Below are 24,477 nucleotides of genomic sequence, written 5' to 3' on the forward strand. Positions count from 1 at the left end.
TATTTTATACAGGCACATACTTAATGATGCCCAGTGCTTTTTTTTCTTTCTAGAGCTGGGTTTTGTTTCAATACATCTGGAAGTTTGCCATGCTAATGAAAAAACTAGTTCTCAAGCAGTGAAGACTCTGAAGCTTGAATTCACCAGGCTCAGAATACAATTCCCTCCTGAAATTTGCCTAATTCTTGGCTACACACTAAATCAAGTGTCATTCTTCTGAGAAGTTCTTCTCTGGCTCAGAATGTAAACTGAGATTCTGAACAGGCACAGGCCGGCAAGGACGCCTGGAAAATGGACTCAGCAAAAACATTGGACACCCTGGGAACTACATTCCCAGGGCTCCTTAAGCTTGGGACACTGCTAGGAGAAATGGGGTCTTCATTTTCTGAACATTATCAGGAGCATAATAGCCTAATGTTGGGGTTGAGTTTGGGTGGGGAAATGACCAATTTTCTGACACTGCCAGTAGTATCAAGCAGAGTTGAGATTCTTATTGAACGTCTACCAATTTAACTTTCCCATCCATACATACAACCTGACCTTGGAGAAAGGACACATGACTTCACGTCTCTCATCTTGCAATCACATTATGATGCCTGCCCCAACTGGGAATGACCTTTCCCTTTTTTTTTTTCACACACATGTTAGCCATTAAACAATGGGATGTTGGAGAAACTGGAGTCCATTGCAAGCCACTGCCAAAGGGGGGAGGTGCGTGAAGCGCTACACACTATGAGTCACTGAATGGCGCATTTTTGGCTAGTGTTTCCCTGATCGGAACCCGACTCCTGGCCCAGATGGTGTTGCATTCATAAATCAGGGAGGTCTTCAGTCTTTTTTCTTTTTTAAGGAAAGGAGAATCCCTCTCTAGCAGCTGCACTTTTCCTTCTGGGAAAATGTCTTCCTCGTCATCAATTTCACTGCGTATCTAATGAACTTGGGTGTGGACTGGATTAACCTTAACTGGAAAGCTATGTGCTTGTAGAGTTCTTACCAGGAAAGGCTGGTGTGAATTTCCTTAAAACTGCTTATAATGCTTGAAACATATATATATATATATATATATATATATATATATATATATAATATTATTTAGGGAAGTTTTTAATGACTGGTGTTTTAATGTATTTTAAATCTCCTGTTAGAAGCCACCCAGAGTGGATGGGGAAACCCAAGGTATAAATAATAAATTATTATATTATAACATTAAATGTGAGGATCTGGGTGTGACAGCAGGTTTTGTTATACAGCATGGGAAAATAGATAGCTGCCTTACATTGAGTCAGGCCATCTAGATTAATATTGTCTACAATGACTGGCAGTGATTTCTCCAGTGTTTCAAACTGGGGCCATTCACAACTGTACCCAGTAATTGAACTTCAGAAAAGGAGATGACCTCTAGCAGTGGTGGTGAAACTATGGCATGTGTGCCAGAGTGGGCATTCAGTGCTCTCTCTGCAGGCATGCATGCCATCACCCCAACAGACAAAGTTGTCAGTTGCTTTCCCCCATGGCAGTGCACGAAGGAAATGCTCCATAGTGGCGTTGGAGGAAGTTGCGCGCCCGCCAACCAGCTGGCAGTCTGCTGTTAGTGAGTGGGCAGACACAAGAGATTTTCAACATTGCTTAGTGTGGTTAGTGATTTTCTGTATCAATTGTCCCCAAAAAAGCTTGACAACTCTGGGTCATCTCCCCCCACCCATTCTCTTAAATTTGAATACACAGGGGCATAAATTGCCGTGTGTTGGCACTTTGTGATAAATAAGTTGGTTTTGGGTTGCAGTTTGGGCACTCGGTCTCTAAAAGGTTCATCACCACTGACCTATAGTATTGACCTACAGCTCTTTCTCCAATGGGTGAGCTACTGGGTGTATTCATCTGAGCCCTCCCCAATCTGTTGTCTTTCAGGTGCCATTGAACCACAGCTCCCACCATTGACCATGCTGGCAGTGGTTGAAAGGAGCTGTAGCACAAAGCCACTTCCGGCCTGCCCAGGAGGTGGGGTTGCGGGCTTCACGCCCACCCCCCCCCGCGAGAACAGGGGAATCCCGGCCGGGTCTGCCCTATTTAGGGCCAGCACAGAGGAGGCTCGCCCTCTTTTCGCCAGCCAGCCCTCACATTTTCCCACCCTCCCTCCCTTTAGGTATGCTTTAGGTAGGTATTTGACTTTGCTATGGACTTCGGTCTGTCGCCGCAAGGGGCATGGTAGGAATTTTTCCCAATTGGCAATTTGTAGCCTTTTGGTTTTTCGCCTACCTCGTAGCAACTCGTCACAACTTTTCGGCATTGGCGGTAGGCATTGGTAAGAAGGGGTTAAGAGGATGGGGGGGGAGGAACGCCATCACCTCCCCCCAGTGAGCGAAGGGTGGTCCGTTAAAGGACTCCGGGGGGGCGGCCCTGTCCGAAGCATATGGAGGTGTGGGCCAAAGGCACGCCCCAAAGCGGTGACCCGGGGGAGCTCCTAGTCGACGTGCCTCGGCAGGAGACTCCCCCGATAAAGTGTTAACCCTTCCCCGTGTCTCCAGCAAATGGGCTGGAGCCGGATAGTCGATAGGACCAATGCCTAAGCCAATGCCTCTCATTCCTGAATTCAATAAAGTTGTGGCCTAATTCGCCCAATTAACCTTAATTATGGTGTCTCGTGTCTTTATTTATCCTGGTGGGGGGGCGGGAACTCGCCACACAAAACATTTGGAAGGCACCAGACTGGGGAAGGCTGGTTTAGACTGTGTGCCACCACCAAGCTCTGTCCAAGAGATGAAGAAACTGCAGGGGGGATATTTCAGAGTGTCCAGTCCTACCTTGGGATGCTGGGGATGAAACCTGGGGGCAGTTGCATGAAAAGGAGATGCTCTACCCCTAAGGAACAGTCCTTTAGGTTGTCTACAATAGCCCTATCCTCCATGAATTTGTCTAATATCTCATTTAAAGTTGGTGGACATCTCTACATTTGTGGGAGTGAACTTCGCAAAATGCACTTTCTTCTGTCTGCCCTGAATCTTCCAACATTCAGTGGGGAAGTATTCCTCACCTTTAGTGGGGAAGACTATGGCCAGGTGAGTTGTGCACCTTCTGTGTCCAGGAGCTGCTGGGCAACTTCAAGGCCCCTGCTCTCCCTTCCTGTCCTTTAAGAAAAATCTTTAAACTAGACTTGTTGGATGAAACAGTCCTTCAAACAGAGGATGCCTTTGAATGGGAAACTGCCTTCTCTAAACAGAGGACTGTCCTCTGTAAAGCAGGATGCCTGGCCCACCCTAGCATCATGTCCTGTTCTGGCACAGAACCTTTACAAGAATTGAAGAGGCTTGTAAATAAGACCTGGGTTTATTATTTCTAACCTCCCACATTGCCTCCAGTAGACTCTGCACTGTGACTGCAACCATCCCGTCTAATCAGTTGGCACAGACGGTGCAATTAGGACATTCCATCATGCTCTTCTGACTCTGAAAATGACCATCTCCCACATAATTTGTTATCCTTCCAATAAATCCAGCCAAAATGCCCAGAACATACTGTGCTGGGGGGAAAGAACTGATTGCACCTGATTTGGGGGGAGAGCGCTAGCAGAGCCTTCATTAAATGCCACTGGCACCCAATTTGCCTTCTTTCACTCTTGCCCTACATGTATAGATCCAGCATTAGGGGATGAGACTAGCAGGCATCTGAGGAGGCCCATGCTCCAGTTGTGGAGGGGGGCACTGCCTGACACACACCTCCAGAGCCACCTGGCCATGTCACAGCTCTTCCTGAGAATCAGAGACTTGTAGGTGAGGGTCACCTGGTCCAACATCTAGTCCCAGCAATGCAGAAATCTCAACTAAAGCATCCATGACAGATGACCAACCATCCTCTATTATAAACCTCCAAGGATTTGTCCATTGAGAATTATGGAAAATGAATAACAATATATAAAATGGGGGGGGGCAGAATGTGATAAAATTATATGTGATATAAAAAACCAGAAGAAGGAAGGAGCGAAGTTAGCTCTGAAGAGCAAGTATAAATGTAAAATGTAATACAATATGTGTATGTGGAGTATCTAATTGAAAAACTAATAAAGATTATTTGGAAAAAAAATATACAGCGGTGCCCCGCAAGACGAATGCCTCGCAAGACGAAAAACCCGCTAGACGAAAGGGTTTTCCGTTTTGGAGGCGCTTCGCAAAACAAATTTCCCTATGGGCTTGCTTCGCAAGACGAAATGTCTTGCGAGTTTTTTTGACTTTTTCCCCTTTCCCCCCCCTTTTTCTAAGCCGCTAAGCCGCTTATCCGCTAAGCTGATAAGCCGCTAAAAGCCGCTAAAAGCTGCCAAGCCGCTAATAGCACTAATCCGCTAAGCCGTCAATGGGCTTGCTTCGCAAGACGAAAAAACCGCTATACGAAGAGCCTCATGGAACGGATTAATTTCGTCTTGCGAGGCACCACTGTATAAACCTCCGAGGAAGGTCATGGGGGACTTTGTCAAAAAGCCTTACTGAAATCAAGATACATTATCCCCACAGCATTCCCCTGATCCACCAAGCTTGTAGTTCTAACGAAAGAAAGAAAGAAAGAAAGAAAGAAAGAAAGAAAGAAAGAAAGAAAGAAAGGAAGGAAGAAAGGAAAGAAAGAAAGACAAACATCTTGTGACAAGCACTATCTTGGACTCAGGCCCACATCGTAGTTGACAAGTATATAAATGATAAAATATATAAGGTGGAAGTTGAATGGCGCCAAGATGCCAAAAGTACAGCAAGTTATAACAAGAGTTTAAATGTTTCTTAAACAGGTGTGCCTTGGGGGAGGGGGCATCCTGATCAAATTTGCAGATGACACCAAACTGGGAGGGGTGGCTATGACCTCAGAGGACAGGATCACACTTCAAAACGACCTTGACAGATTAGAGAACTGGGCCAAAACAAACAAGATGAATTTTAACAGGGAGAAATGTAAAGTATTGCACTTGGGCAAAAAAAATGAGAGGCACAAATACAAGATGGGTGACACCTGGCTTGAGAGCAGTACATGTGAAAAGGATCTAGGAGTCTTGGTTGACCACAAACTTGACATGAGGCAACAGTGTGACGTAGCAGCTAAAAAAGCCAATGCAATTCTGGGCTGCATCAATAGGAGTATAGCATCTAGATCAAGGGAAGTAATAGTGCCACTGTATTCTGCTCTGGTCAGACCTCACCTAGAGTACTGTGTCCAGTTCTGGGCACCACAGTTCAAGAAGGACACTGACAAACTGGAACGTGTCCAGAGGAGGGCAACCAAAATGGTCAAAGGCCTGGAAACGATGCCTTATGAGGAACGGCTAAGGGAGCTGGGCATGTTTAGCCTGGAGAAGAGGAGGTTAAGGGGTGATATGATAGCCATGTTCAAATATATAAAAGGATGTCACATAGAGGAGGGAGAAAGGTTGTTTTCTGCTGCTCCAGAGAAGCGGACACGGAGCAATGGATCCAAACTACAAGAAAGAAGATTCCACCTAAACATTAGGAAGAACTTCCTGACAGTAAGAGCTGTTCGACAGTGGAATTTGCTGCCAAGGAGTGTGGTGGAGTCTCCTTCTTTGGAGGTCTTTAAGCAGAGGCTTGACAACCATATGTCAGGAGTGCTCTGGTGGTGTTTCCTGCTTGGCAGGGGGTTGGACTCGATGGCCCTTGTGGTCTCTTCCAACTCTATGATTCTATGATTCTAAACATGCACACCCATTTCACAAATGCAGAGATTTTCAAATCAAGCATTATTTTCTGTGCATGCCATTCAAGAGAAAGGGCAGGGCTTGGGGCAGAGGTAGCAAGGAGGCCAACCAGCCACAGCTTAGCTTCGCCCAGAGCTTGTTACTACCTAGTCTTGCTTCTGGGAAGTTCTGGGCACTTTGTTTTCAAGTAAATGATCTTGAAATTAAAGATAAAAAGAAAGATAAATGTAAAGACTGAGCTAGAAAGCATTTGTTTGCTTGTTATTTTTATCAGTCGGCTACAGGCATTACTGACATTTCCTCAACTAAATCCCTCTAGTTCCTGTAACAAGGACTGTTTCTGGAGGGGTCCCCAGTTCATTCTGTTAACTAAGCTACAAAAATCCCAGTGATCATTTCCAGCACTTGGATTCATCTTAAGGGCCGGTACTTGGAAAGCGACAAAGAAATGTCACAGAGATGAGGGCATATTTGCAGTGTTAAATGAACTGCAGTTCGTAAGCTGGAAAACACTCAAGCTCCTTCAAAAGGAGTTTTCGGAGGTTTTTATTTTGCACAGTGATGCTATGCATATATTAGCAAAGTGGAAATCCAATTATATCTGGGTCAGTGGAATGTGCATATACAGTAGAATGCAAACCTATTATGGGATGGCGTGGAGTGGAGGCAGACACTTCCAGGCAGACACTCTCTAATTGTATCCTCACAGGGCCTCCTGATGCAGCCAGTTATTATGGGCTTGCATTTTCTGCACTTAAGATGCCGATAAATGTCATCCCAAGTTCATTTTCCTTCTTTTTTAACCATTTAGGAGGGGTGGGGGACAAGTTGAACCTGAAAACTGGGGAAGTTAGAAGTTTGGTGCTTACCCAAAGATACTGTTCCTGGCAATCTTGAGGTTATTCGTGGGGAGGGTATGTGGCTGTTTTAACATGTTTTTAATTAGGTATATATGGTTTTAGGGGTTTTAAAATTTGTTTTCAATATCCTTTCGATCGTGTTTTTAAATTGCATTGTTTTATCATTTGAGTGTTTGTGAACCTGTGCTTCTTTGGAGGGGAGGGTGGAGTGGAAATTTAGCAGTGAGGAGGAGGAGGAGGAGGAGAATCCGATTAACGAATTCAGTCAGCACAGAAAGATGGCTATGTTTCGGTTCTCATCTGTTTTCAGAAAGGGCAAATTAGGCAAGTCCCCCTTTAAATGCAAACGGAATCCAGTGTCTCCCCCATCCCTGCCCATGGCAGAACTTAAAAGGAAGGTTATAGGGGTGTTCATGTAACAGTCCTCCTATCTGGCACACAGGTAGAAATCCAAGGAACAGGTAAGAGTCACTGCTGATAAGGAGACATATTCAGATTCCAATTTGTAGTGGGCTTAGGGGAAGAGCACAAGATTTAATACAGTGGTACCTCGGGTTAAGTACCGTATTTTTCGCCCTATAGGACACACTTTTTCCCCTCCAAAAATTAAGGGGAAATGTGTGTGCATCCTATGGAGCAAATGCAGGCTCCTTGCACTGTGCTCCAAAGGCTTCGGGTTCCTTTAGCTGAAGCCGGGAGAGCAAGACTCTCCTGCCTTCAGCCAAAGGAACCCAAAGCCTTTGGAGCGCAGCGTGAGGTCCCTTCTGTTCCTCCTGGGTCTCCTTCTGTTCCTCCTCCAGCTTCGCTTGAAGGGGCGCTGCGCAGTTCTCCCTCTCTGCGCTGCGCAGAGAGGGAGAACTGACCAGCGCCCCTTCAGCCACGCACCTGCCTGGAAGCCGGAGGAGGAACAGAAGGGTCTCCTCTTCTCTGCTCGCTGTCTTGGCTTGTGCCAGGGAGAGGTTGCGCAGGGCTAAAGAGGAAGCCAAAACAATGAGCGGGATCCATCCCGCTCACTGTCTTGGCTTGTGCCATAAAAGGTAAAGGTACCCCTGCCCGTACGGGCCAGTCTTGACAGACTCTGGGGTTGTGCGCCCATCTCACTTAAGAGGCCAGGGGCCAGCGCTGTCCGGAGACACTTCCGGGTCACGTGGCCAGCGTGACATCGCTGCTCTGGCGAGCCAGAGCCGCACACGGAAACGCCGTTTACCTTCCCGCTGGTAAGCAGTCCCTATTTATCTACTTGCACCTGGAGGTGCTTTCGAACTGCTAGGTTGGCAGGCGCTGGGACCGAGCAGCGGGAGCGCACCCCGCCGCAGGGATTCGAACCGCCGACCTTTCGATCGGCAAGCCCTAGGCGCTGAGGCTTTAACCCACAGCGCCACCTGCGTCCCAGGGCTTGTGCCATAACCGTGCACAACTCCTCCGGCAGGGAGAGGTTGCGTGCAGCCTGTACGCTGCTCTTTGGGGCTGGGGGGGAAATAATATTTTTTTTCTTGATTTCCCCCTCTAAAAACGAGGTGCGCCCTATGGTCCAGTGCGCCCTATGGAGCGAAAATTACGGTAATTTGTTCCAGAGCTCTGTTCTTAACCTGAAACTGTTCTTAACCTGAAGCACCACTTTAGCTAATGGGGCCTCCTGCTGCCACCACTCCACGATTTCTGTTCTAATCCTGAAGCAAAGTTCTTAACCCAAGGTACTATTTCTGGGTTAGAGGAGTCTGTAACCTGAAGCATATGTAACCTGAAGCGTATGTAAACCGAGGTACCTCTGTACCAGTAATCTATAGACCACCCAGTTGGCACTATTGCAGCAATCCATCACAATTCTGCAACCTTCCATTGGGAATGGATAATATTCTCTGATGAGTGCCTAAAACTCAGGAGGACAAAACTTGATTTAAACAGCAAGATACTGTGGTAGGTTAGGAAACCCTGAGGAGAAATTTGATTGTGTTGTGCCTGATGATCCTCTCTCGCCCTTCAGGTGACAAACACCAAATCACAGGAGAGAAGAGTAAACTCAATATATCGCATGACTCTTGAAAATAAGCTATCTACAGGATTCACTTTGAAGTTTATAAAGCTGGCAATACTGCTCCAACTTCCCAGTTGGTATTGATTGGCTTGGTTGATGTTGACACATGGTGCCTCCTGCAAGCAGAACTCAGGAAAGGGAACCAGGTCCTAAGTTTGTTTTCCATGTGATATACAACTCTAATCTGGAAGACTTTTGGTGGGAAGGGAATTTATGGGCCCAGTCCTTGCCAGGTCTCCAAACTGGCAGATGCAATCTCCACCCTGCTGAAAAACAGCTCTGTCAAAGAAAGTGCCAATTTAGTAACCAATGTCAAAGAAGCATCCAGGCCCACAAACCACCCTTTGATGTGGTGTATAGATATATATAGAACCACTTGTCAAAAAAACAAAAAAAACAACCCACACACAAAACTACAAAAGTTTCTTATAGAAAGACTCAGCCCTTAGCTTTTTTTTTATGTGGAAACCTCACCAAAATGTAACATCTCACTCTCATTTTTCATTGGGTGAATCTGTCTTCTTGATGTGACAAAACAACAGAGGAGAGTCAGTTGCAAAGACAGCTATGAATGTTTTTTTATATATATAACTGTGCATGAGAGACAATTTTAACCAGGGTGGAGCTTTTCTCACTGCTGTGTGATGAGCAGTATCAGTCAAAAACTACCCCCCTTCTGCACAACTATTAGAAGTACCAGCCCTATCTCTGGGCAACGTAACCCCAAATGGTTAGTTGCGCTTCAAGACCCCCAAGCCACCCCAAGGAGAATAAATACACAAGGACACAAAATTTAGGTTAATGTTATTGGGCAAAATTTAGGCCACAACTTTACAGAATGTGAGCAGTATTGGCTTAGGCACTGGCATCAACAGACTATATCTGACTCCTGCCCGCCCTGCAGGAATTCTGGAAGGGTAAACCACCAGCAGGGGGAGCCCTGCCAATGTGGATTGACTCGAGCCCCCCTGGGTTCTTGCTGGGGTTGTGGCATGGCCCTAGCCGCTCCCCGGGCTTCAGACGAGATCCACACCCCCAGATTCCTTTAACGGAATACCCTCCCCCACACATCGCTATTCCAATGCCTAACCGCCAAACATTACAAAGTTGTGGCAATTGCTAGGAGGTACGCTTTTGAGAGTCCCATGGACTGCAAGAAGATCAAACCTCTCCATTCTGAAGGAAATCAGCCCTGAGTGCTCACTGGAAGGACAGATCCTGAAGCTGAGGCTCCATTACTTTGGCCACCTCATGAGAAGAGAAGACTCCCTGGAAAAGACCCTGATGTTGGAAAAGATTGAGGGCACAAGGAGAAGGTGACGACAGAGGACGAGATGGTTGGACAGTGTTCTCGCAGCTACCAACATGAGTCTGACCAAACTGTGGGAGGCAGTAGAAGACAGGAGTGCCTGGCGTGCTCTGGTCCATGGGGTCACAAAGACTCGGACATGACTAAAAGACTAAACAACAACAAGGTGAAAATCAAGTGGCTGGTGCCAGTTTGCCAAGTGGAAAAAATCCTACCAGGCCCCTCAATGCCAACCAACCGAAATCCATAGCAAGGCCAGTGACCCTACCTAAAAGAAGGCTGGAGGGCAGGAGATCCACGGTGTGAGGCTGAAAGAAGAGCTGCCAGAGTCACACCGTGGTTTAAATTGGCCTTGGCCATGCCCCCCAGCACCCTGATTGGTCGTCTGGCAAATGGCATGGCTGGGTCACCCTCAGCGTGACATGGGACGCTATACCACACCATGCTGGTGCGGGGATGGGGCCTGGCAGCCTGAGCACAACCAGTCCCATTAGGAAGCGGAACTGATTTATTTCATTCATTGCCATTGCATTTTTACTGCCAGACAGATGGAATCCAATGCAACAGCTGAACTAGTGACTGCTAGTTGTGCCATAGAGAATTCATATTGCTCAACAGATGGTTCTTTTGTGCAACGATCTTTTGCAATGTACAAAATATATTTCACCAATATATTCATTTCTATACGCATTATACTCCAATATATGCATGTGCACATTACTTGGTTGGAGAAATGCATTGCAAAATTCAGAAACGTGAATTTCACAAGATACCATAGCTATGCTCTGGTTTGCATTTTTTTAAAAAAGAACTGCAAATTAGGCAGGCTCACCTTTAAATTCCCTCCACTTTCCACCACACCAGCTTGCCTGTCAAGGTTCAATCTGCCACAATCTTCAGGGCTTATGGTGGACAGAAAGGTCTCACACACAGATCCATCCAATCGTTGTTTCAAAATGGCAAAAACAACCATGATTGCTTTCTCACAGATTACAGCAGCGATGCCTTCACGTGGAACATGCAAAGGGTGCCTTTGTGTGGCGAACCTCTCAACCTTACCGCTTCAAACTCTCCATTAAAATTGAACAGTATACTGATATATCACCTCAGCACCGTCATCCTGTGTGAAAAACGTTTTGCTAGCAACACCAAAAAAGTGGCAGGGAGGGAGCTTCTGCATTTCCAAATATTTTCTCTCCTCCCCCACAAAAAACCCCACTCTTCAGAAATGTGGATGAAAGCTATTTTTGTAATAAAAGGAACTTGGAAAGCCCTTGGCTATAAGAAGCTTTAAATATTTAAGAGACTTTGGCATGACAAAACTGTTCCAATATTGCCTCAGTTCCAAGAGCTGTTGACAGTTCAAATATTTATTTTTGTAAGTGTTGCGAATACACCTTCAAGTTAAGTCCATCTCAGTTGCCTCTTTTCTCTCCCCCAGGGGCTGGCAAATTTCCCATACTGCACTAGGAGGCAAAATGCATCATTTGCTTCTGCAGAAGGCCAAGGGGCACTTGTTGTTTATTCAAGGGGGGAGTGCCTTTTACTACATCAGACTATATGCCTATATTAATTTTATTTCAACAAGATATGTATACCCCTTGATTGTAGTAAAGCCTCTAAGTAGTTTACAAGAAATATTTAAAAATGTCAATAAAAAGTTAAAAGAGAAAACAGTTAAAGATAATTAAAGAGAACAATGGGGGAGGGGAGATTAAAACACATCAAGATCTCCATCTCTGGGTAAAGGTAAAGGGACCCCTGACCGTTACGTTCAGTGGCGGGCGACTCTGAGGTTGTGGCGCTCATCTCGCTTTACTGGCCGAGGGAGCTGGCATACAGCTTCCAGGTCATGTGGCCAGCATGACTAAGCCACTTCTGGCGAACCAGAGCAGTGCACGGAAACACTGTTTACCTTCCTGCCGGATTGGTACCTATTTATCTACTTGCACTTTGAGGTGCTTTCAAACTGCTAGGTTGGCAGGAGCCGGGACCAAGCAACGGGAGCTCACCCTGTCGCGGGGATGCAAACTGCCAACCTCCTGATCAGCAAGCCCTAGGCTCAGTGGTTTAGACCACAGCACCACCTACGTCCCTACATGTCTGGGTAAGGTAAAGGTAAAGGTAAAGGTACCCCTGCCCGTACGGGCCAGTCTTGACAGACTCTGGGGTTGTGCGCCCATCTCACTTAAGAGGCCAGGGGCCAGCACTGTCCGGAGACACTTCCGGGTCACGTGGCCAGCGTGACATCGCTGCTCTGGCGAGCCAGAGCCGCACACGGAAACGCCGTTTACCTTCCCGCTGGTAAGCGGTCCCTATTTATCTACTTGCACCCGGAGGTGCTTTCGAACTGCTAGGTTGGCAGGCACATGTCTGGGTAGGCTTGCCTAAACAAAACAAAACAAATCCAAAAAGAGTACAGCAAAGAACTCTTGTCAATAGGCAGGGAGTTCCATTCAGATTTTTAGTGATGCTTCAAAGGCAAGGGGACTTTCCCATCAACTGCTACATGAGATCCTTTTAACTGGAGATGCCAAGGATTGATTTGGGGATCTTATATGTGCAAATCACGTGTTCTACCAGGTGGCAGGCACAAAGGAGGGAAGACCTGGTGCTTCCTGGACCCTCCCCTCATTTGCTTTGCTATTGTCTGTCTCTCACTACTGTGGCTGCCACCACTGGCCCCCCAACCCACTGTCTTGCTCTTCTAGCCTTTGAGGAAGGGCTCTTCAAAGCAAGGCTTAGTGGCTGTGGTGGCAGAGGGACGGGCTGTGTCACTGGAGTTTGTCCAAGAAGCATCTGAGCCCAGGCATGGGGCCAGGAGTCCCATCATCTCTAGCTGGCAAGACCAGTGGTCAGGGATGATGGGAATTGTAGTTCGAAAACAGCTACAAAGACCAAAGGTTGGGAAACACTGCTCTGGAGAATGGGGAGCTGGATTCTAAGGAGGGACCAAGTGGTTTGGCAGAGGAGAGACATTGGATACTCCTAGTCATACACCTCATGCTGTGGTACGTCCTGTCTGTGAGAAGCCTCCTCTTTTTGGGGAAGCGACAGAGTAAATCAGATGTTCAGCTGGTGCCCACACTGCTTCCATCTCTATGGACCAGCACGAACAAACCTCCCAGACCCAACCCACTTGAAGGACTGCTTGGTTGCTTGCCCAGTCCCAGGACTCCAATCACTTGCCATTCTAAGTGAGCTAAGCCCACTCCATTCTTCAAAAGGAAGGTTCAGGAGGCATTTCACTTGTTGGATCAACATATTTGCACTTAGCCATGTATCTATGCCTCTTATGTACCTGCTGCACCCTGTAAGCTCTGCCTTGCCTGTGTCGGAATCTGGGGTTGAAAAGCCCCAGCTGGAGCGTCTCCCCTCAGCCTTGCCGCTGCAGAGATCCATCCACCTCTGCTCCGACGTTCATCAGCGACTCAAGCTTGCAGGCTTGAGCACACATTACTCAGCAGTGTAAACTGTGCAACAGAAGAGGCTTGAGGCTGTAGATACAATACTAAGCTACGCATTTATTATACATAAATCAGGACAAAGAAAACATGGCATCTCTCCTTGCAGTCTTCTCAGAGAGAGAGAGAAAACAAAAGCAATACAGAGAGGAAGTTCTGCTCACACCAGCAATCTGTGCTGGAATGTAAACGGCCTAGGACCCTCGTACCTACGGGACCGCCTCTCCCGGTATGCCCCACGGAGAGCCTCAAGGTCCATAAATAGCAACACCCTAGTGGTCCCGGGCCCTAAGGAAGTTAGATTAGCTTCAACCAGAGCCAGGGCCTTTTCAACTCTGGCTCCGGTCTGGTGGAACGCTCTGCCTCATGAGACCAGGGCCCTGCAGGATTTGATTTCTTTCCCCAGGGCCTGTAAGACAGAGTTGTTCCACCTGGCCTTTGGCTTGGAGCCAATTTGATTCCCTCCCTCTCTTTATTTTTTCTTTTTCCTTTCTCTTCCTGTGATGAGGCTGCATTTTAATATTTTAATGTTTCAATATTTTAATGTTGTATTTTAATCTTGTTTTTAAGTTGTATTCATTCAACTTGTTTTTATTGTTGCTTGTTAGCCGCCCTGAGCCCGGCCTTGGCTGGGCAGGGTGGGGTATAAATAAAAATTATTATTATTGTTATTGTTATTATCATTATTATGTAACAATTCCAAGTCTGCAGCAAAGGGTGGAATGGAATTCCCAACAGCCTGTGTACTGATCTGATTTGCACATTAAAAGCTTTTTGCAGAAACGGCACTGGGAGTTTGAGTTCTTTGCTCAGCAATGAGGGTTAGGACAGAAACAAACAAATAAAAAACACTAGCAAAATCTAAAGTATCTGCTCAAAGACAAAGTTGGCCGCTGTGCCTTTGCAAGATTCTGTTCCCTGCTGTCGTTTTGTTCCAGAATATTTCTTAAATGGTCTGTAGTGACTGAGGGCTTATCCAAACTTACCTTTCCCCTTCACTTTCTAAACACAATCTGCACTTTAAAGCTCAGTGTCGAAGCACTCTTTTGATTCCCTTCCCTCTGGAGCTTTACCTGTGAAAACCTGCTCTTTAAAGCTGAATCGGAGCAAAAAGCATCTGAGGAAGACCCACATATCTGTTAGTTGTGCTTCAGTGTTAAAGAGAGGAGAGGGCTCTGGAACAAAAAAACAAGTGCTTGGATACAGAGCTTTAAAGGCTAAAAAGCACAGGGCAAAAGGAAAAAGGATAAGCCCAGTGCTTTTTTCTGGGGGGACACAGGGGGACACATATCCCTAGATTTTGTGAATCTTTGTACCTTTTGTCCATTTACTGTATTTATTTTTCCCAATCTGAACTATAAAATGGTGAATGAGAGTACCCCTAAACAGGTTTTTAAGAGGGGGGAGCACTGGATAAGCTCTGGTAACAGATTCCGAGGGTTTCAATGAGGGGTCTTTCCCAAACCTCTAAGCATCACTTCTGAAAACAGGCTTTCTTGCGTGGAAGATCCTGGAAAGCCACTTCAGCAGAAATAACCTATACTTAAAGCAGGCAGAAACGGGGTCAGGCAAAGGACGGAGGTTTCAATCCATCTGAGTTATTGTTTCTGCAGTTCCCAGAGCACTGAAGATCAAGTTCGATGTTGGAGTAATGGAGAATGACACCTATAATCATGCCCCTCAGACTGGGCCAGGCCCCAAATGCATAGATCCCCCTCAGAACGTTTGATGGGCTGCCCCTTTCCAAACCAAACTCTCAATTTCCACCCAGACCTGCCTCCCACTTCTTTGCATCAAGGCTATAATATGCAAAGCTCCTCCGGTGCCAGGGACAAAACCCGCAGAGGCTACTGAGCTAATTCCTCACTTGAGAGAGAGAGAGAGAGCCAGCGGTGCAGATAATGTTTTAAAAATAAAAGTGGTTCAGATCCTTTTGCAGGGCTTCGTATGAGAGGTGCTTCCAGAGTGTCACTGTTTTCGCATGAGATTCAATCTCATACCAGCAAATTCAAGCTGTGCAGTCAAAGTTTGTTTTGGCATTCTTGCGCAACGAAGCTGCTCCAGCCCCACCCAAAATCACCTTGGACATTTCGCAAGAAGGAAAATGAGGGGAGGTGCACTGGGAAGCGTGAGATAATAATTGCTTGACAGAACCTCACCTAAGTGCCCCACGGATCAGTCAGGATGAATGCTTAATAAACAGGTCACATGGAAGCAACTTTAGGCTGGAGATGGGTGGCAATCAAAGGTGCTTTGAACACTGGTGGAGGAACGGGGGCAGGAGGAGTGCACTGCCCCCCAGCACCATTGGGGAGGGGGGTCCCATAGCAACTACACCCCCGGACATGCGCCGCACCCCCCATTGCCAGATGCCACAGGAAACATGCCATGCCCTCATGCCACACCCCACACACCCACAGGCAGCATGCCATGCCCCCACGGGCGACATGCCACGCCCCTGGTATGCGCACCAGCTATGCCCCCACCTGCTCTCCGCCTCCGGAGCATGCAGCTTCACGGCTGGCTTTGAAAGGGGCATTGGCACACATGGCACATGTGCTTATCCCTCTCTTGCCTCTGTTAAACTGGTTGTGCAGATTACAAACATCATGGGGAAATGTAGGAGTGTGTGGCTCAGCTCTAATTTGAGTCAACCATGGTTTGCTGCACTCAGAGCCTAAGCGTAAACTATGGTTTGCTGCCAAGGGGAAGCAGAAGCTTCTAATCTCCCTCCTTCTTGGGTGGGAGAAGGGGAGGAGAGTGGATGCAAGCCCTTGTGTGAATGCAAGCCATTGAATTTTCCTCCAGCAGGTTATGAAAAAGGAAAAACAATACGTGTCTGCACTCCTATAACAAATCTTTATAAAGCATCTAAAATAGCTAGATGCTGTACAAAAAAAAAAAAGAACAACACAGCCCACGCCTGCAGGCTTGGAACCTAGATGCAGAGGGAAAGAAAATAGTAAGAAAAGGAAGGATAAGATATGCCTTAAAGGGGCACAACACAGAGAGAAAGAGCCAGAATTTCAGCCCAAATTCCTCCTCAAGGCAGCTTACAGTACAAAACAGAAAATGCAAAATGTCCAACAGCAATTATACAAAGGAGGGAACTAAAAAAAGATGGCAAAGTACATGCCCATAGCAAGGAGACGAGGACGAACAACAGATCTCAGAAGAATCCAAAAACCTGACGGAACAGAAAATACCATGATTTGTTCTACAATCTAGGGGCCACTCTTGAGGAGGCCATGTTCCATTTTCACCATCTTTCTCTACCACATAGCATTAAACCATCAGCTGTAAACAGTCACCAACAGAGAAACAGCCAAAACCATGTCCAGCCAACTTAGCAGAGTGATGCTATTTCCAGTCTGCCATAAAATGACACTGAGCTCCTTCAGAAGGAAGGGCAGATTATAAATTCAATAAATGAAATAATAGTCAAGGCTGGGTATAATTTGTGACTCCATGAAAGCATCGTCCAAAATGTCATACTCAGAGAATGTCGTCATTCTTTTTAATAAATACAAGTTTCTAGATCTCAAGAGCCGTATTACTTTGAAAGTGAGCTTGAGGCAGAGTGGCTGGGAGAGTACACGATGGAAGCACAGGGTGTCTCACACAACAACAAAACAAGCACCCGCCGTACATTTTAGCCCTACACGTAACTAATAGAGGAACAACAACCGTTAAACACAGATGTCTCACATTGGCATAGTTTACGCAAGTCCCGAAATTCTGCTGTGCTTGATACCAAACGTGTCATACAGAGTTACAGACATCATAGCAAAGAAGCAAGTTAAAGGATTCATCACTCCTTACCAGTTTGTGTCTCAAATGGATGGTAATGAGAGGAGAACTGGACAAATTGTGGGACAATGTCGGCGGGGGTTCCACTTTCAGGGAGATAAGGTAGCTGCTTGCAAAAATCATGCAGTCCTTGCAGGCAGCAGCTTCGGGAATTCTGAGAAAGAAAGAAGAAATGGGATGTTTGTAGTTGGTTGTGTATTTTGATGTCTAATCTGCCCCATCCTGAAAACTTAAGCAGGTACCACTGCCTTTAAAAAATAACAAAAAACAGCAGCAACACTTAGCCTCTCTGAAACAGAGGTGGACAGACTGTGTACCTAGCGCTGCTTTTGACTTTTTGTCTGATTTCAAAAGCCCTTGGCAATATGTCAGTTCAGACCCCTGCCAAGAGCAGCTCACTGTTTGGAGATGGAAACGGGAACAGTGAGAGAAGTGGTTTCTTTCGGGGGGGGATGCAGGGGTACGCATACCCCTAAACATTTTGTGAATCTAAGTCGACTGGACCTAATGGTCAGGGCTACCTTTACCTTTACAGTGGTACCTCTGGTTAAGAACTTAATTCATTACGGAGGTCCGTTCTTAACCTGAAACTGTTCTTAACCTGAAGCACCACTTTAGCTAATGGGGCCTCCCGCTGCCGCCACGCGATTTCTGTTTTCATCCTGAAGCAAAGTTATTAACCCTAGGTACTATTTCTGGCTTAGGGGAGTCTGTAACCTGAAGTGTCTGTAACCTGAAGCGTAGGTAACCCAAGGTACTACTGTACCTGTTTCAATATGAGTAGGAAAATGAGAGTAACCCTAAACACTTTTTTAGAAAAAAAGCACTGGATGAGAGAGATACGGGGTGCCAGAAAGAAAGAGAGAGAAAGGGTCTCCTGCCCCCTGAAGATGGACAGATCTGTCAATTTTAATAAATAAATTATTATTATTATTATTATTATTATTATTATTATTATTATTATTTATTTATTTACACCCCACCCATCTGGCTGAGTTTCCCCAGCCACTCTGGGCAGCTTCCAACAAAATATTAAAATACAATAGTCTGTTAAACATTAAAAGCTTCCCTAAGCAGGGCTGCCTTCAGATGCCTTTTAGTTTCTCTCACTTTCATTTCTCCACATTTCCACAAGACTTTACTTTATTTGTTAGTTTAGTTTGTTTATTTATTAGATTTACATACCGCCCTTCATCAAAAGATCTCAGGGCAGTTCACAAGATGAAAACACAAATAAATAGTTAAAACATAAATGACAAGTCCTCAGAAAAATTCACCAGCATTTTGGTGTGGATTTCTCCCACTTTTACATGTAATTTAAAATAATATCCATATTTTGCAGTGCAATTTTGCAAAGCATTATATTTTCGCACGTTTTCCCCCCACTAACATGCACTTTTATGCACCTTTCACTCCAGTATATGCATTTCTGTACACAATTCTTGGCTGAAGGATGGCATTGCAAAATTCAGAGAAGTGTGAATTTCAGAAGATGGCTGAGTTTCGGTTCACATTTTGTTTCGGAAAATACAAATCAAGAAGGTTTGCCTTGAAATGCAGACTGAATCAAATTTCTCCTCCATCCCTCCATCCCACCCATCTCTGGCTCTGCTCCCTGGTGACATGAAGCCCCCCCCCAACAGATTATCAGGAGTGTAGCCCTCAACAAAGACAAACAGGTTGCATGCTACTGCCTTACAACGTACAAAACAATAATTCATAGCCCTTCTGGAAACGTATTTAAGACTTGGACACTGATGGCACACGGATAGGCTCTTTAAACCCTGCTGACTTCAGTGAGATTTATGCAGCCTAATTGTACATTTATTTCTAAAATTTAAAACCCAGAAGACTCACTAATCCAATAGGATCAAAGGCTAACTTTGCTGGTGAAAGATCTGTGTCACGTGACTTGTTGCATTGCCCAGTGCTGTCTCCAGAGCTATGGAGCATGGCAGCCTCTGCTCAATTAATATGTTGCAACCTTCCCCAGGACCTAAGTGAGGATGGTGGTGAGGATGAGGATGAGGAGGTGGTATAACAACAACAACAACAACAACAACAACAACAACAACAATTTATTATTTGTACCCCACCCATCTGGCTGTGTTTCCCCAGCCACTCTGGGCGGCTTCCAACAAAGATTAAAAATACATTAAAATATCACACATTAAAAACTTCCCTGAACAGGGCTGCCTTCAGATGTCTTCTAAATGTCTAGTAGTTGTTGATCTCTTTGACATCTGATTGGAGGGCGTTCCACAGGGCGGGTGCCACTACTGAGAAGGCCCTCTGCCTGGTTCCCTGTAGCTTTGCTTCTCGCAGTGAGGGAACCACCAGAAGGCCCTCGGCGCTGGACCTCAGTGTCTGGGCAGAACAATGGGGGTGGAGATGCTCCTTCAGGTATACTGGGCCAAGGCCATTTAGGGCTTTAAAGGTCGGCATCAACACTTTGAATTGTGCTCAGAAACGTACTGGGAGCCAATGTAGGTCTTTCAAGACCAGTGTTATGTGGTCTCGGGGGCCGCCCCCAGTCACCAGTCTAGCTGCCGCATTCTGGATTAGTTGTAGTTTCTGGTTCACCTTCAAAGGTAGCCCCATGTAGAGTGCATTGCAGTAGTCTAAGCAGACTGTTCCACCAACCTCAGCCTGCCCCCACCTGCCTGTCTTCTTACATACAATCACAGCCTGCCAGCTCCCTCCTCCTCCATCTCGGTGTTGCCCTTGAATTCTTGTAGAAGAGCTTGGAAGACAACACTAGGCTTAGTTGGCTGTGCCTCTCATTGGCTGTGTAATTTGTGAATGGCCTCTACAGGCTGTGTTCAGTGCCAACCTGAGGGGAGATTTCAGGAAAGGCAGCCTGAACTATTCCCTTAGTGGAGAGGTTGTTGCTTAGTCATTTAGTCGTGTCCAACTCTTCGTGACCCCATGGACCAGAGCACGCCAGGCACTCCTGTCTTCCACTGCCTCCCGCAGTTTGGTCAAACTCATGCTGGTAGCTTCAAGAACACTGTTCAAGCATCTCGTCCTCTGTCATCCCCGTCTCCTTGTGCCCTCCATCTTTCCCAACATCAGGGTCTTTTCCAGGGAGTCTTCTCTTCTCATGAGGTGACCAAAGTCTTGGAGCCTCAGCTTCAGGATCTGTCCTTCCAGTGAGCACTCAGAGCTGATTTCCTTAAAAATGGATAGGTTTGATCTTCTTGCAGTCCATGGGACTCTCAAGTGTCTCTTCCAGCACCACAATTCAAAAGCATCAATTCTTCGGCAATCAGCCTTCTTTATGGTCCAGCTTTCACTTCCATACATCACTACTGGGAAAACCATAAGGTAAAGGTAAAGGTACCCCTGCCCGTACGGGCCAGTCTTGACAGACTCTAGGGTTGTGCGCTCATCTCACTCTAGAGGCCGGGAGCCAGCGCTGTCCGCAGACACTTCCGGGTCACGTGGCCAGCGTGACAAAGCTGCTCTGGCAAACCAGCACCAGAGCAGCACACGGAAACGCCGTTTACTATTTATCTACTTGCACTTAAGGGTGCTTTCGAACTGCTAGGTGGGCAGGAGCTGGGACCGAACGACGGGAGCTCACCCCGCCGCGGGGATTCGAACTGCCGACCATGCGATCGGCAAGTCCTAGGTGCTGAGGTTTTACCCACAGGTGATGTCTCTGCTTTCTAAGATGCTGTCTAGGTTTGTCATTGCTTTTCTCCCAAGAAGCAGGCGTCTTTTAATTTCGTAGGGTGTTGCAAATGAGAGTCCTGACTGTTTGTTTGGGGAGGGCGTATTTTTAAAACATAATAGTTGGGCTTTTATGCTAGCCAGACCCCTTTTTATGATCCAAACTTGTTCCCTTCAGGTGCTCCTCATGTCCAAGTTCCAGAAGAGCCAGTGTGGTGTAGAGGTTAGAAGAGGCATAGGCAAACTCGGCCCTCCAGATGTTTTGGGACTACAACTCGCATCATCTCCAGCTAACAGGACCAGTGGTCAGGGATGATGGGAGTTGTAGTCCCAAAACATCTGGTAAGCCGAGTTTGCCTATGCCTGGCTTAGAGCGAGGTAGGGGGTCCCCAAGCTTTGGAAACTTTTTGGAAACTTTTTTGAAATTGTAAAAGACTGTTGTGGGCACAAAAACAACATGGCTTCCATAGGGTAGCTACAAAATGGCTGCTATGGTCGCCTGTCTGGATAGAATAGTAACTTGCCTTAAAAACTGAGGAGGAAGCGGAGTTGGGATCTCCATCTCCGAATGAAAATCTTACTCGTGTGTGGGGTGGTGGAAGTGGTGATAATCCAGTATACAGAGTAGGGATGAGGCCCATGTAGAGCTGAGTTGAAATTTCCACTCAGTCATGGATCTCATTTTCAGTCTAACCCAGGGATAGCCAACATGGCAGCCTCTGGATGTTGTTGGACTACAATTCCCATCAGCCACAGTCCTCATGAGATGCTGGAAGTTGTAGCCCAAGAACAGCTGGAGGTTTGTTGAAAGGAGATAATTGTGGAGAGAGTAGAACCATTGACACCACTTTGCATAGTTTAGGATTTTTTAAAAGAAGAAGAAGAACCATGGTAAACAATCACCCTTCATTTCCTTTACTGCATTTCATAAGCTTCTTTCTACAATGCCTTTCTGTCAACACAGACAATTATATTTCCTGATGGACCCACCTTAGATGACTGAAGATAAATCACCTTGAAGTGAAGGGTACAAAGGGAAAACTTCCCACACCAACAGCCTGGGCTCTCCGTTCAGAGACCGATATTCTGCAAATTATTATTTGGGCATGTTATTTATAGCCCTGTTATGAAAGAGGCCGAACTTGTCCAGAAAGTGTTTGCTTCTCAAAGATAGCATAATTCAAACCAGGGTTCCGAGGGAAGCCAAGCTGGCTCAACCTCCCATTAGAAAACCTGCCAGAAAAGATATTTTCCCAGCTTGAGGGAATTTTGACGAGTGTTGTTTAAATAATTGTGTTGTTTTCACTTTCTCTCTTTCTTTTCTTTTAAGGGGGCTAAATTTTGCAGTTGCAGGTGAATTTTTGCTATCATAATTTGATTTCTCTACATTTCCTGCTGAATGTCTGAAACACAGAAATATGTTTGCGTTGGAGGTGGTTTTTAAATTTGTGATGGCTCAATTTAACATGAAATTTTTTGATACTGGTTGCAAATATGGATCCACTATTTGTTGGCATCCATCCGTCTCAGGAGACAATGGAGGAGTGGGCCTATAGACTCACCGAAACTAACGAACATGGTTAACTAATGGACATGATTTCAGTATGCTTACTCTGAGCAGAATTTAGCTGAATGCAAGCCCAAGTGAGGAGCCATGCATGTCTGAATACAGACCTTGATTCCTGTCTGTACCCTTCTTCTGGTCAACAGCTGAATATGCCTGCTGAATCCCCTGAAAGGTGCTGTGCTTGAAGAGATACACAAATATTATGTGCTGAACCTATGACAGCCCCTCACACATGCAAGACAGCACTAGATGTGTGAGCCAGCCTGCAGTCAAAAGCCTCTAACCTATGCCTGGCCATTTTATTTCATTTATTATTATTTATTTATTTTAAATTGAATTTACATACCACCCTATTATAAGTTTGTACCAGTCACTTTTTCTCCATCTCTGTGGGCTCACTGTTAAAAATGCTGTATTTTTAAGAACTTCTGCTAAAAGAAGACAAAAGAAGCACACTGAAACTGAGAAAAGCATCTAAGGGTGTTAGCATGTACAAGCATTTTTTTTTTTTTACATATCATTACTAGTAATGCATTAGATAACACAGGAGATATCAGCTACTGGTGAGGGAGCACAGTTCTGAGACACACTGCACATGCAAAGTAAACATGTATTTACTTTGTGTTCATCGGGAATTACAGCCAGGTTAGGGTGTTTAGGATTGCAGCCCTAAAGACTTAAATCAGGGGTAGCCAGCTTGGTGCCTTCCAGATGTTGATGGACTACAACTCCCATAATCCCTGACTATTGTCTTATGCCAGAGGGGGCTGATGGCTGTAGTCCACAGCATATGGAAGGCACAGCCTTGGCTAACCCTGGGCGGAAAGAAAGGACCTTGAAAAGAAAATGAGATTGTAAAAATTCTCATTAGGGGCATAAATAAGCAGTATAAACACACACACAAAATTGTGCATCAGTGCAAGCGAGAAGAAAGATGAATGATGAGTGGCAAGCATTCCTCAGCTAGCTGGACTTTGATTCACCAAGCGATGGGGGAAGTAAGGCCAAGCTAGCATTCCTGGAATTCCTATTTTCTCCAAAGAACTGAGGTGCCATCCAGATTTTAAGAGATGGGATTTGCTTAAGTATACAACCAGTAAGGAAGTCAGAGAATTCCAAAGGAAACAGAAATGGGAGCAGAAATTGCCGATTTTTGCTCATTCATCCCATGTCCGGAACAGAGATCAACCCATAAAATAAATCTGGATTTGCCGCTCATGGTGTTTTCAGTCTGCAAATAATACACAACAACACGCAATTGACGATATTCTGTTTTCATATTTGCAACACATTTCCTTTGCAATGAAGTGACTGGTGTGAAAGAACGTGATGATAATGTAGTTAATTCCATTACCAATCACATAACGTTTCACCATAGCGGACAGCAAGACGAAGGCTGTTGTTTTTTCTCGGAAGCCAAATATTGGCTGAATGGAAACAGTGCTGCGCGTGGTGAATACAGGGCAAAATGGAGATCAGCGTCTTCTTAAATCCCTAACGAGAAATAGTTGTGTGTGTGGAGCCTCTGGCCTCCCACTCTTTTTCTCTGTCTGTGGGAAGTAAAACATTCCAGCCCCATTTGCCAGAACAAATTATCGAGATAATATATCTTATACAGCTAATGGCCCATAAATTATGGCCTCTTGGGATTTGGTATCACAGTAAGAAATATTGCACTTCCCTGAGGCTGATTGCTTCACACAACCCAGTTAGCCACCCAAGTGAAGAGTATGGTAACTTCTCTACAGGCTCCTGGTCAGCATTCTTGCTGTGCTGAGCTATAAGTGCCCCATCCTCTGCCTCCATCCGCTATAACCTCTGCTGATGTCTTAATTGTCTTGCAGCTAACATTTGCTTCCACTTAGTCCCAAAATAGGTGGTTTGTCCACCTTTGGTCCCCACCCTGCACTGAGCTCTCACCTGTGGCTCAGGTAAAGGTACCCCTGACCATTAGGTCCAGTCATGGCCGACTCTGGGGTTGCGGCACTCATCTCGTTTTACTGGCCGAGGGAGCCAGTGTACAGCTTCCGGGTCATGTGGCCAGCATGACTAAGGCACTTCTGGCGAATCA

The 24,477-nt window shown here is 45.9% G+C and overlaps 1 protein-coding gene across 2 annotated transcripts in view; it reads right to left on the reverse strand.

The window, feature by feature from the left end:
* Window positions 1–24,477, reverse strand: part of ADGRD1 (adhesion G protein-coupled receptor D1) — a 275,448-nt gene that overhangs the window by 193,036 nt on the left and 57,935 nt on the right. For both annotated transcript variants that reach the window (XM_079956568.1, XM_079956569.1), the window contains one exon: window positions 17,177–17,318. In XM_079956568.1, the coding sequence (XP_079812694.1) occupies window positions 17,177–17,318 (142 nt within the window). The remainder of the gene's footprint in view (window positions 1–17,176; window positions 17,319–24,477) is intronic.

This window comes from Podarcis cretensis, assembly GCF_951804945.1.
Source record: "Podarcis cretensis genome assembly, chromosome: 16".
Classification (NCBI taxonomy): Eukaryota; Metazoa; Chordata; class Lepidosauria; order Squamata; family Lacertidae; genus Podarcis; species Podarcis cretensis.